Source organism: Macadamia integrifolia, unplaced genomic scaffold (genome assembly GCF_013358625.1).
Source record: "Macadamia integrifolia cultivar HAES 741 unplaced genomic scaffold, SCU_Mint_v3 scaffold2615, whole genome shotgun sequence".
Lineage (NCBI taxonomy): Eukaryota > Viridiplantae > Streptophyta > Magnoliopsida > Proteales > Proteaceae > Macadamia > Macadamia integrifolia.
Genome location: NW_024868833.1, coordinates 15872 through 29924, shown reverse-complemented (window position 1 = coordinate 29924; position 14053 = coordinate 15872). Strand labels below are relative to the sequence as shown.

Sequence of the window (14053 nt, the reverse complement as noted above, 5' to 3'; positions counted from 1 at the left end):
GCCGGTGTTTAAGGTCACCCGTGCCATCATAGCCCATAAGGAACCCGCTCTAACATCCTCTGGCTCGGTTCCTGCATGGTTAAACCGGTTCAACCGCGAAATCAGACCGGGTTTAAGAAGCGGGATATTACACCATGTCAATATGACTGTTGTGTTTATTTCAGAAAGCTCTCTGATGGGTCATTCATATATTTGTTGCTTTATGTTGATGATATGTTGATTGCAACAAAAGATAGGAATGAGGTCAATAGGTTGAAGGAACAATTAAGTTCTGAATTTGAGATGAAAGATTTGGGGGCAGCAAGGAAGATCCTTGGTATGGAGATCAAGAGGGATAGAAAAGCAGGGAAGCTATGGCTATCTCAACAAAAGTACATTGAGAAGGTATTGAATCATTTTGGCATGAAAGATGCTAAATTTGTAACTACTCCTCTTGCATCTCATTTTAGACTTTCAACTGCTCTATCACCTAAGACAGATGAAGAGGTGGAGTACATGTCATGTGTTCCATACTCTAGTGCAGTTGGCTCCATTATGTATGCTATGGTTTGCACTCGTCCTGACATTTCACAAGCTGTCAGTGTGGTGAGCAGATATTTGTCATGTCCAGATAAAGCTCATTAGGGAGCAGTGAAGTAGATACTTAGGTACTTGAAAGGGACCTCTGGTGTTTGTTTGGAGTTTGGGAGGAATGGTGATAGTTTATCTGGTTATGTTGATTCAAATTATGCAGGTGATCTTGATAACAGAAGGTCGTTCACAGGCTATGTATTTACTCTTGGAGGAAGTACAGTTAGTTGGAAAGCTACTTTACAAGCTACAGTTGCATTATCTACCACTGAAGCAGAGTATATGGCAGTGATTGAGGCAATTAAAGAAGCTATTTGGCTTAGAGGTTTGTTAAGAGAACTCAGCATGGATCATGGGGTGACTGTTGTCCATTGTGATAGCCAGAGTGCTATTCGCTTGACTAAAGATTCAATGTGTCATAAGAGGACAAAGCACATTGATGTTCGGTATCATTTCATAAAAGAGATAATTGCTCAAGGTAATATTCAAGTGTTGAAGATTGGTACTGAAGACAATCCAACTGATATGTTGACTAAGCCTTTATGTGTTGGTAAGTTCGAGCATTGCTTCAACTTACTTGGTGTTTGTTGTGTTTAAGTTCAGCTCTTTGGAGGGCTATTGGAGAAGATGAATATATTAACTATTTGTTTATCTGTTGGAGGAGAATTCAAGGCAAGGTGGAGATTTGTTAAGTTTGTCTCGAATTCTTGACCGGTTTTGAAGATTGACCTGATCTGACATATTTTGGTGGCGACGCCCCCGCGGTATGGTTAGACCGGATCGACCGTGACCCGATGGGTCGACCCACGATTTTGGAGTATATATAATATACTGTTGCTTGTTGAGAAAGTCATTGTATTCTAGGGTTTTCACGTAGCTAGGGTTTCAGGGCGAGTTTTTCCTCGCCGCTGCTAGGGTGTAATTTCTCTTCTGAATAGTGAATCATCTTCTTTTTCGCTCGAGAACGTAGCACACCACCCTGGTGTGTGAACCTCGTTAAATCTCTGTGTCGTACGGATCTATTGTCTCTTTATTATTCGTGTTTCTTGGTGTTTGATCTAACATAAAAAACTCCAAAAAATCATAAATTTTGGAAAATCCTTGTTTCTTCTTTTGGATACCAATTTATAGGCTAATTCAGATTAGTTTTGATGGAGACTAATTCCATATATGATTCTGGACTCTTAAACCATGTGTTTGTGATGAATGCATATATGTAGGGCACGTCATGTGACCAAAGTTGAACCAAAGGGTTACCGTTCCACATAGATTGACCATATCATGCATCCTTTCATGTTGCTTCAAATTGAATTTAGAAAAGGATTTAAGTTTCTATGCTCAGTGATTCACTGATTTCTGATATGTGGAGAGATGACATGGCCAAACTAGACCATTCAAAAGTGGAATTCTGATCCGTTCTTCATTGAATCTTCCATGTGGAGGAATGATAAGGGTTTGTCAAGTTGCTATTTTCTCGGTGTTCAACAAATATGAATTCAACAACTACTCCATATAGGAAGTAAATAATTAGGAATAAGAAATAGGGGGTTCTCCATGGCATATCTCATAATTTGTTTCACTACATCTTTCTGGCAAACTGAAACGACCCTCAACACTTTGAAACTATGTTTGTATGGACTAGCTGGGTGGTCTGGCTGTTCAGAAAAGGGATTGTTCCTTGGAAGAACGTAGGCATGGTTGATTGCATCCGGCTTCTGTCACTAGCATTCAAACACACTGTTTCAGAAATATCAAGAAATTAATCCATAGAATTGTTGATTTAGAATCGCAACCCTAAAATGATGCAAAATATAATGGAAAAAACAAGAACAAGCAATGCACAAAGATGTACGAAGTTAGGCAAGATTGCCTACGTCCCCGGTGAAATGAGATCCTGCTTCACTATCAATGGAGAATAGTGTTATAACTCTCGTCCCTCACGCCTCTCAGTATTGTTTGCATTACAATGAAAGAAACCTTCGCTACAAATATATAGCGAAAAACCCTAATCCGGAAAGTATACAATTGTCCTCAAATAAAAAATTAAAGCGCGGGGCTGTGCCCCCCCTACACCCCCTACTATGCAGGGGGCCTCCTACCCCCCTTGCAACCCCCACGGTTGCTAACTAGCTAGCGGGACTGCCGTCTTGCCTGTCGAGGCACTGCACCAGTACTCCCTAAATTAAACTGTGATGGAATACAAGACATCGTACACCAACAATTGATTGAGACATATACTACGACACTGTTTGATTACTTTTCTGCTGTTTCTATGTCTAGAAACAAAAAAAATGGCTTTTCAGGTTTCTGGAAACAAAAATGGATTTTTTGGTTTTTGATAAACCTGTTTCTTAAAACGTTTTTTGCAGACATAATGCCACTAAAAAAACCAATAGTATCATCGGATGCCCAAAAGGAAGAGAGGGTTCGGTTGCCTCTTTTTAAGTTTAAATAGTTGAGAGATTTATCGGGCACAACAACCTTTTTTTTCTCTCAAATTCGTTTCTAGAAACGACGAAACAAGTCGGACTTGTTTCATCAAAGTTGTTTCTAGAATTATAAATAGGCATAAATTTTGATTTATGTTCTTAGAAACAGGTGAAACGAAACAACTTTACCAAACACTTTTTAGGTTGTTTCTCTATTTCTGGGAATAAGAAAACGCAGAAATGGTAGAAACGGAACGTTGTCAAATGGTGCCTACATAGATTGAATGGTTAGAAGTCCTTTGATTGAGCTTCTAGAGATATAGTATTCACTGCGATGATCTCACAAAACGATGTTGAATACTGTTATTATGTACATCATATGACTCAAATTGTTGTTAGGAATTATCGCCGGATTTGCTTGTGTTCCCATCTCCTGGTTTGTTTTAATATTTTGAGTCTTGCTTGGGGTGTTTCGGGAGAGGGCCACATATTTATGTTCAGTGGAGCAGTTTCCCTCTTTTTTCTGCTCATTTGAAAATTTAAGTGTTATCAATGATTAAATGGTATAGCAGTTAATGTTGAATCGAAACATAGAATCCCAATCAGTCTTATTGAACTGCATCAGGATTCACATTGTGAAACTAAGGATTCATAACAATTCTTCCAAACACTAGGAAAAATACCAAATAAAAATAAAGAAAGAACTTATCATCCCTATATTTAATGCATCAGAATTAACTCAAAATTATGTTATGGAGAATTGTAAACTCAAACATATTGTATAAGATTCTGATTAGGCAATGGAGAAGGAAAACTCCAAAATCCACAATTCTTGCTCGTAACGAGGGTTCCTAACACCCTTAGACAAGTGTTAGAGGAGTTAAAGAAAGGAAAAAAAAAAGACAGGACTGCAAGAAAGCGTTTTTCAGATTACCAAGTTTGACACATTTCGACTGAATCAACTCAATTGGCGACTAGGTTCTGATCCATAAGAATCACAAGAATCGTCCAAATTAAACTCATTCAGTGACTGAGCCACAGGATCAACACAGAGTGAAAGGCTTTATTTTAAAAAGCAAGTCAACAGGGGGTCAGATTACCAATTCCTTAAAGCATGATCCCAAATCACCCTGAAAGCACCTGACACAGCTTCAATTAATACAAAATGATATTACTTGATTGTCTAGCATGCAGAATGAATTGACCCATTATAATTTGGTACCAAGTAAGAGAGAGATGCTGATGTGAGGGCAGAGACAGAACCAACTCTATTCCCTCCCAAGAGTTAACCTAGTTGCAGCCCATTTTAAGGGTCCTTCTTGTGATCAGATTTATCCAGTTTATTAGGCCTCTATGTTAAAATAGTGCTTAAGAGAAAAATGGATCAGATCCAAACTGAGCTCACCATTTTCCACCCAATTTGGCCAAGCTTTTTCCTCGTTTCTAAAGTGGGAAGACAAAAAAATCCTCTCCAACTATAACTATTTTCTAATCACTAATACAATGGCTGGGAGGACTTTGATACATATCTTTAGTTGTTGATAGTGTTGGAGTACGTATTCAAATCCTCCCAGCTGTTGGATGGATGATTGTAAAGAAATTAAATGCCATAGTGATTGAAGAGGATCTGTATCCTAGGAAAGACCTAGCTAGCCGATTATGTAAAGCAAAGCAATATTTTCATCTGCATGAGACTTTGAAAGCAAACCATGTGGCATTGACATCCTTCCATCTCGAAGCAAATGTTCAATTGTGGTTACTATTTCTCAAACAATAAATGGGAAAATATTGGCTGATATAGGAGTTTTCCTATTCTAGGAAACTTGATTTCGGTCATCCATAGTTTGGACTTTTACCAAATCTAAATTTCTTATATTGGTTAACCATATCACATGTAGAGATATATTTAGGTAGTCATACTCGCTTTAGATTTATGAGATAGCGATTGTGGGAGCCTCTGTTGATGGCAATGCCGAAGGTGGAGGCTCACTTCAGGCTTTCGTACTATATTTTTTCTTCTTCTTTATTTATTAATAAATTCTGGACTTCTAACAAAAAAAAGATGGTTGTAACCTTTTCATTCTATTCTTGTGTGGAATGGCTAGGGCATATTCTTACATCCTATAAATTCTCCATGTTAGAGATCAATTAATACAGAGAATATTTTCCATTTACCCAACCAATAACTGGGATTCAGGTGGAATGAGTCTTGTAATGGCCGCTGACCGCTGACACCCTTTGTTGATGATTAAAATGATCCATTGGATACACACACACACATATATATATATATATATATATAGATATATAGAGGGGAGAAAGAATATATGCATTCACTAATTTACATGCATTTATATAACTAACTTGTAATGAAGTCCAACATTTTGCCCAACAATGTTGGGATAAAAAAAAAAAGAAGAAGAAGAAAAGAAAAGCATTCTGAACCTAATGCGTTCTGCATGCTCTCTCTCCCATCTGCTTTTTGAATCATAAAATGCAGCATGCCCATGTGCCAAGACATATGGGACAGTGAAATGATTGTTCGCTCTTCCCCACATGATAGACAGAAATCCCACTTCTGTTGATGTTTCCACTTGCATTCCCATTGATCCCTAAGTTGGTGCAAAAGTCAAGTTGACTTTTGGAGAACTTTCTCTCCCAACCCCCACCCCACCCCCCTCATTTTTTTATTTTATTTATGTTCTCATTGTTTTTCCTTGGTTGAAATTCTTTTGTTCTTTTTTACAATAAAAAACCCATTGCTAATTTCTAACAAAGAGTGCTGGAAATCTTGTAGGTTTAAAAAACCCATACTTAAACCAATCACTGCTGCACACGATGACTCTTAGCAAAGGAAAAATATATATATATATATATATATATCATGATGACTTACTTTGCAAATTCATTACATATTTTTTTCTTCTTGAATAAAAGCATTGGTTTCTTTCTTGTTTGGTAGGGACATACCTATCCTTTTTTTTTTTTTTTTTTGGGTTAATTACAGTTTGCATGTAACATGATAAATACATAAGGCCCAAGCTCATGTATTGTTAAGGGTGGGTAAAGAGATAGACTCTTCACCCATTTTCTTACTTTGTCAAAATAAGATGGAACTTCATTTTCAGGAGACATGAGTCTAATGAGTGCAAAATAAAATGAGAGAAATAGTATTATACCAAAATAGAAACCTAATTTCACTGGAATAGAGAAATAGTATTGTACCAAGCGGCCTCTCACAAGATTTTTGTTATTATGTTTTTTCTCTCATTTCATCTGTACCATGCCCTTTTGGCCACTCACATCTGAATTTTTTTTTTTCTCTCTTGAAAAATAAATAAAAAATATAGAATATTTTGTGAGACGACCCAATCACTGCAGACATAGTTATCACAATGACTTTCCAAATTTGTTACTATACTGCATAGGTTTTTTAATCTTTTATTTTTTTTCGAATGAAATAATTGGACTACTTTATTGTTTTTTTTTTTTTCTTGTTTGATAGGGACAAACCTTCCTTTTGTTAGATGCATCTATTAATAATGTGTTACAAAATGATCAATCACGGTTGACATCTAACACGGTACATATGCATTTGGAAGTAGCAGATGAAAGAAAATAAATACGGAACGATTCATGAAGATCGATAAGCATGCACGAAAAACACTACAAAAACATGTTTTAGGCATACCTGAATCCATGGCTGAAGAATAAGAACTCCTCAGTGTCTTTTTGTATGCTCCTCGTACAACACGACCAATGTTGGTCTAGTCTACCCTCTTTCCCTTTTGCTTTTGGTCGTTAGCCTCACTTAATGGGTCAGTGATAACTATACATAGGGGTGAGGGTAGGGACCAATCCTGCAATAAAATTAGGGTTCCTCCCCATTAAGGAAACAATACCTTAGGTCCACACATAGTAATAAATATTTCATACCATTAAGGTGTGCTAATAGAATCCAATATCTCCATAGAGATCACTTACCAAATAATATTGGATTCTTTCTGCTTACTTCATCTTTAGTCAACACCACTAAACAGGTTTTGGAAACAAATCTTTGACTATGCTAGCCCACCTAATTGGAAATCTTACAGCAAAATCCTTGCCCATCAAGAGGCAAAGAACAAGAGAGAGAGAGAGAGAGAGAGAGAGAGAGAGTTGGGAGATTGGATTGAACGAAAGAATCTTAGTTTTCTATTTCATAGAAAGTAGATTGGGAATTTGATTCCCTAAACAAGGAGAAAGAGGAAAAAGAAAGAAATAAAACGAACAAGAAAGATAACAGTTAACACGATGACTATGCAGATTTCTTATGATACTGAATTATTTTTATTTTCATTAGGAAGCGATCAATCACGATTGGCATGTTACACTGTGAAGCTGTCTCTCTCTCTCTCTCTCTCTCTCTCTCTCTCTCTCTCTCTCTCTCTCTCTCTCTCTCTCTCTCTCTCTTTATGCTGTCTTCCACAGGGTTGTCAAAAGCTAGCTCGAATCAGTAAAATCGATCTAAAAAACTTGGATCAAATCAAATCAATCCTTATCAGATTGAGTTTGAACTTGGGTCTAAGCGACTTGGTTGAAAATCAAACCTCATAAACTTGATCGATGTCTAGACCAAAAACTGAATTGAATGAAACCGATGATAAAAATATTTGAGCATGAGGTATTGAATAGGTGAATTGATAATCTATTGATTTCAATATTAGTAGGGAAATTTTTAGTCGTAAGGAGAATCGTTACAAATCAATAAGTTTGAGATTGTGAATAGGGAAATTGATTTGTAACAATGCTTCCTTTGATCTCCTTGTACATTATATAAAATAGTTGGACAATTAAATGAATAATTTAATAGTAAGGCTCAGTTTGTGATTTCAATACTAATTATCTTCTTAGTGATTAGTTATCCATTGATTTTAATATTAGCTATCTTCCCTTTACAATGATTTGATTTGTAATAATTATTTCGCTACAATTTCTATTTATCTATTGATTTCAATATTAGTTATCTTCTCCTTACAATTTATTCGTCTTTATTTTGATTACAACATGAACACATTATATTAATTTCCCTATTCGTAGTTGTTTATTTGTTTGACTTGGGGAAGATGATTTAAAGTATTTTTACTGAATCTTTCCTAAATACATTGTGGTTCAAACTCATTAACAAACCTTTCTAAACCGATATTAAACCAATATTGAAAAATCAAAATCGTGTTGAACGAAACCGAAACCTACCAAAAACTAAAGTTTCTTAATTGTTTGGTTTTGGTCTCACTCATGATTTCCAAACAAAATCAATACAAAAAGAGTTCACTCATACGCCAACTTGACGAGCTATTTCAAGCACCCTACAGTGGTTATCTGAGAAAACCTCTGTCATTAAAGTTGTATGGTTGAGTGTCCTTTGTTTAGTTGGTGTTAGAACAAACACCAAAGAAAATGATGAAAAACAAATATATTCGCACAAGACATAGAGATTTAATGAGGTTTACACATCGATGTGGTGTGCTACATCCTCAGGCGAAGAAAAAAATGATTCACTATGTTGGAAGAAAGATTACAATAGAGATCTCTCCAAAACAACCAAACTCACAGCCAAAAACTCTCACTCAGAAACCCTAAATCTGACACTGCTTTCTCAACAAGACGATAATACATTTATATATTCCTCCAAGTCGGGTCAATCCATCAGGTCACAGTCGGTAGTGATTGTACCATACCACAAGGCCTACGCTCCTATACAAGATCATTGATGGGCTCCGAGCTTGGGCTTATCTGTACAACCCCTCTGCTATCATCACAGACACCGCAGAAAAAATCTCATTTAGATTGCAGCCAAATTTTTTTGGAGTGGGTCAATCTTCAATATGGTCAAGAATTCGAAACAAATATAACACTTTGAAATCAAATATTCCAACCTATATTGAGCAAGATATTGTTATTTTACTAAGGTCATTCTGAACTAAAGTTTCTGCACTCTTGTGCTTGAGTTTTGGTGTGTTAATTTTACTCTCCCGATCTGTAGGTTTGATCAGCAGCCTATTTTGGAAAGTTATATCACAACTGATTGAACTTGGAATTAGTAAACCAATTGTGATTCAGTGTTTACTATTAACCAAGGATTATCACCATTTGCAGACTAGAAGTTAAGGTTGCAGTGATCACTAGAGGTGCTGCAGGCATTGGTAAAACTACTGCCATATTGTTCAGCCAGCAAGGTTGTAAGGTAGTTATTGCTGACATCCAAGATGACTTGGGCCACTCTGTCTGGAACGAAATTGGCCCAGAAACATCCTTATTCGTGCATTGCGATGTAACCAAAGCAGATGATGTGAAGAACGCTGTAGACAAGGCTGTTTCAAGATTTGGAAAGCTTGACATAATGTTCAAAAATGCCGGGATCATTGATCCATCAAAAGTAAGGACAACAGATAATGAAATCGCCGACTTTGAAAGGGTCCTCGCCGTTAATGTCACCGGTGTCTTCTTAGGCAAAAAACATGCAGCCCGTGTCATTTTACCAGGAAAACAATGCAGCATCATTAACAATGGGAGTATCAGTTCAGTCATGGGAGGGTTAGTCTCTCATGCTTATGTAGCTTCAAAGCATACGGTAGTAGGCCTCACAAAGATTGCAGCAGCAGAGCTAGGTCGGCTTGGGATAAGAGTTAATTGTATTTCAGCATCAGCTACTGCATCACCTCTTGCTAGGAATATCTTTGAGTCTGATGATGATGAGATTGAAAGGAGGTTTACAGGGATGAATAGTCTCAAAGGAGTTACCTTGATTGCACAAGATACTGCTGTGGCTGCAATTTATTTTGGGAGTGATGAATCAAGATGTGTGAGTGGGCATAATTTTGTCATTGATGGAGGATTTACTGTTGCAAATACCAGTTTTAGTATTTTCAACCAGCTAGAAAAAATAAAACTGACGCAAGGGTCATGTTGCCTTTCAGGAGATCCTCTTTCCAAAAATAATATAAAACCATGGAAAAATTCTTTGGTGTATAATGTAGCTAAGGTTCTTATATTACTGCCGCTGAATATGTACTTTTGATGGTGGTGATTTCTGACCCACTACCAGTTAGGTATTGTTTTGCGCTTATATAAGGAAAATGGAACTTGAGATGTTGCACATTTTAGAGAAGTGATGGAAATGGGGTTGGTACTTTTGTCCCTTGAAACACTAGAAAATCGTAAAAGTAGAAAATGATTTTTTTGTACTTTTTCTCACTTCCTTCATTTTCCTCTTCCTTTCACAAAAGATAAGAGATGACCATAAGGAAATTCAAGCTGTTAAAACACTAAGGCATCGTTTGATAACGTTTCTGTCATTTCTTTGTCCAGAAACGGCAGAAACATAAATTCATGTTTCTGGGAACAGAAACGGATTTTTGGGTGTTTGATAAACCGTTTCTAGGAACAAAAACCGTTTAAAAAAACAGCACCTTTTAAAGCTACTCAATCATTTAACACATGCATTTTAGGGTTCAATGGAACTTGGGAAGAACAGGAGCGTACCTTGCAGAATTTTGGAGAGCAGCACAGGGATATGAGAACCAGATCTTGATCTAGAGAGATTTGAGGTCACAAGTAGAATTTTAAAGGTCGACGAGAGGTATCGAAGAAGAATCTTGCAGATTTGTAGAAAATCGACGGTTGCTTTGCCCTGTCACAACTTGCAGAAAAATCACTAGTTGGGAAGTGATAAGACCGCTTAGACTGGTTGAAGAGGGTTCATGGGAGTAGTGGATTCACGAGACTTGCAGAAGAGATTTGAAGAGTGAGGTTGTAGAGGAGTTGTAGAGGAGTAGACCTCCATTGTTGTTCTTTACTTCAAAGGAGAAGCATGATGACGGGTTGGGCAGCAGTTTGATAAGGCACTTTTATCGGGCATGAGGGTAATTAGTTGGGCACAACTCATGTCCAAAAACGCTTCGTCTGGGGCGTTTCTAGAACCATAAATTTTTGCTTCCAATTCTAAAAACAAGTGAAATGAAACACTTTTACCAAACGCTTTTTACCCCGTTTCTCCGTTTCTAGGAACAAAAAAAGTAGAAACGCGTTTCTGGGAACATTATCAAATGATGCTTAAGAAAAACCAATCATTCAAATCAAATTAACTTATATTACAATTTTATAGTGACAATAATATACAATTACAAAAAAGTTAAAGAGAAAAACAATATATTAGACATAATGGAAGCAAATTTGTTAGTATACTCCCACACCAAACCACCCCCTCCCCCCCCCACCCAAAAAAAATAAAATAAAATAAAAAGATACATTATAAATAACTATGCTCCTTATCGGCTTTCAATGGTAGAAATTGAACATTTATTTATAGAGTATACACCACTCCCATAAGAACCAAAATTAATATGATTCATTTCTGGAGTATATGCAGGAACTTTTGGATGAGGAAGGGTTATTGTTGTTTTAGTATTAAACATGGAAACTACTTTAGACATAGTTGGCCTATCCATTGCGTAGTGTTGCACACAGAGGAGCCCTATATGTATGCATCTCATTGCTTCAAGTGGATGACAACTTTTCACTATTGTTTGATCAATCAATTGCATTCCGTTGTTGTCATTCCATAATTGCCATGCCTGAAATGTTCTCAAGTTTCATTAAGAGAATTTAAGATGAAAAATTTAAACCATCAATTAAAAATAACATAAAAAGGATAATAAAATGTAACCTACATAACCCAAAAGGCATAGATGTTGTTCATCATCACAGAAGCTAGTATTCTTTAAACCACTCACAATCTCTAGTAACAAGACGCCAAAGCTGAAGACATCTGTTTTTTCAGAAATTATTCCTTGAATGGCATACTCCGGTGCCATGTAGCCACTGTGCATGCATAAAACATTCAGTAACATTACTTCTTAGAGCTCATACTCTTCCAATTTTCTTCCAAAAAGCGAAAATAATAGTTTATATTAGAGTAAAACTAAGGATATATTTAGAGTAAATAGTTTATTTAATGGTTCTTTGTAGGCTATTGATTGTGTCTAAGTCTATATTAAATAGAATTCATACTTACTATGTTCCAACCACTCTATTAGTATTTGCTAATTCTTGCTTCCATCCGAAGATCCTTGCCATGCCAAAGTCTGAAATTTTTGGACTCATGTCTTCATCTAAAAGAATGTTGCTTGCCTTCAAATCTCTATGAATTATTCTTAATCGAGAATCACGATGAAGATAAAGTATCCCACAAGCAATTCCCTCGATGATCCTGAAGCGCTTAGTCCAATCCAATTCTGCTTGTTTTGTTGGGTCTGATCATCAATGTCACCCAGTAAATAACCTGCTTAAGTATCACTTATGTACATCTTGAACAAAATTAAGTGCATCTACTTTTGGTTATTTTTGCAATTTGATTAGAGAAAACTAGGTAGTCAATGTAACTTTATGCATATTTTTGAAAAAAAATAAAAAATAGATGAACTAGGAACTAAGAAATGCTACAACAAACATACCAAACAAGATTGTATCCAAGCTTTTGTTGTGCATATACTCATAAAGCAAAAGCTTCTCTTCTCCTTCAATGCAAACACCAACAAGCTTGACAAGGTTCCTATGTTGGAGTTTGGAAATTAAAATAACTTCATTCTTGAACTCTGTCATTCCTTGTCCTAATGTTCTTGAAAGCCTTTTGATTGCTATAGCTTGTCCAGTTTGAAGATCACCCTGAAGAAATTATGAGATAAAAAGAAAATTTTCCAAATAACTTTCCATTTTATTTATTCATTTAGGTAGAAAAGTTACCTTCCAAAACCTCCCTCTCCTATTTTGTTCTCAAATGAGAAGTTGTTTGTAGCCATTTTGACACTATCAAAGTCAAATATTTTGAGTTCTTGATCTTCTCCATTCTTTACACTATCTCTTAAGAAACTTCCCATTAGAGAGTGTGAAGTGTTCTCTCCAGCTATATCCAACCCTGATGCATTTGGCAGCTTTTTCCTTATCGCTGATTTTGATTTTGAAAGGACACAAAATAATAATTATAAGGCTACAAATTTTTTTAATATAAATAGAGATAATTCAAATACTTTACCTTTTCGTTTTATCTTGGATTGATAAAATGTATACAAAATGACAACCATTGTGATTGTACATGTTCCCAAAACTGCTAAGAGTATTATAATATATACCCTTATTTTTGTTGGATTGTCTGCATTTTTATGAATAAAAATAAATTAGTAAACCAATAATTTCATCTAATTTAAAATTTACCTTGAACCTTGTAGATAGATAGTTAACTTCATTCAATTACAGGAAAAACTATTACTATATATGACTATACCTTCCATTTCTTACAAATGAAACAAAGACTAAAAATCTTGTGTAGCAAAACATCAATATATAGCATATAGTTAAATTTTCTTAGTAGAATAAATTAGGGAAAAAGTCTCACTTCGGCCCCCTCACCCCCCCCCCAACGGTTGAAAGGTACATCACGTATGCATCGGACGTATATAAAAATTGGATCCTTAATAACTTATTTTTAGTTTGAAAGAAAAAAAAAAAAATCAATAAAAATTGATCTGTATGACAGTTTCCCTGTGTTTGAGTCGTTTTTCTTGTTTGAACAGTGGTTGGTATATTCATAGAAATGCTGAATGATTTGAGTTTTTATTTATTTATTTTAGTTTATATTCCATTGTCAGTTCTGTTGAGTTGAAGTTTCGTCCAAACAAATCCCCAGAAAAGAGGGGGAAATCAGATATCTAACACCCCACAAAAGACAATCCTCCAATCAGGTCAACTATGTATATAATGTGTTCCAAGGGACAGCCTTGTGTAATTTATTAGGCCAAAAACAATTATATAATATAAAAGAAGAAGAAAGAACGTTATCCATCTGCATTCTCAACGGTTAGACACACTTCCTGGATTATATAAGAAGCAAAAGAATAACATTGTCTAAGAACGTGGCATATGTTAATATTCCCATTAGTCTATCTCTCTTCTCCAAAGAACACTATCCGTCTGCATTTTTAATGTCTAGACACACTCCCTGGATTATATAACAAAAA

At 35.9% G+C, this 14053-nt stretch overlaps 2 protein-coding genes across 2 annotated transcripts in view; one reads left to right on the top strand and one right to left on the bottom strand.

Annotated features, from left to right (window-relative positions):
- The window catches only part of LOC122066847 (secoisolariciresinol dehydrogenase-like), a 15544-nt gene extending 5485 nt beyond the window's left edge, over positions 1–10059 (top strand). Inside the window, exons 2-3 of the mRNA XM_042630671.1 lie at positions 734–768; positions 9138–10059. Of these exons, the coding sequence (XP_042486605.1) occupies positions 734–768; positions 9138–10059 (957 nt within the window). The remainder of the gene's footprint in view (positions 1–733; positions 769–9137) is intronic.
- Positions 10060–11308: 1249 nt separating this feature from the next.
- LOC122066846 (G-type lectin S-receptor-like serine/threonine-protein kinase SD1-13) lies at positions 11309–13327 on the bottom strand. Its single transcript, XM_042630670.1, is given in 7 exon segments — positions 11309–11614; positions 11711–11861; positions 12055–12292; positions 12494–12704; positions 12746–12984; positions 13072–13188; positions 13321–13327. Coding segments are annotated over 7 exon segments (1269 nt in total).
- Between the last annotated feature and the right edge of the window lie 726 nt (positions 13328–14053).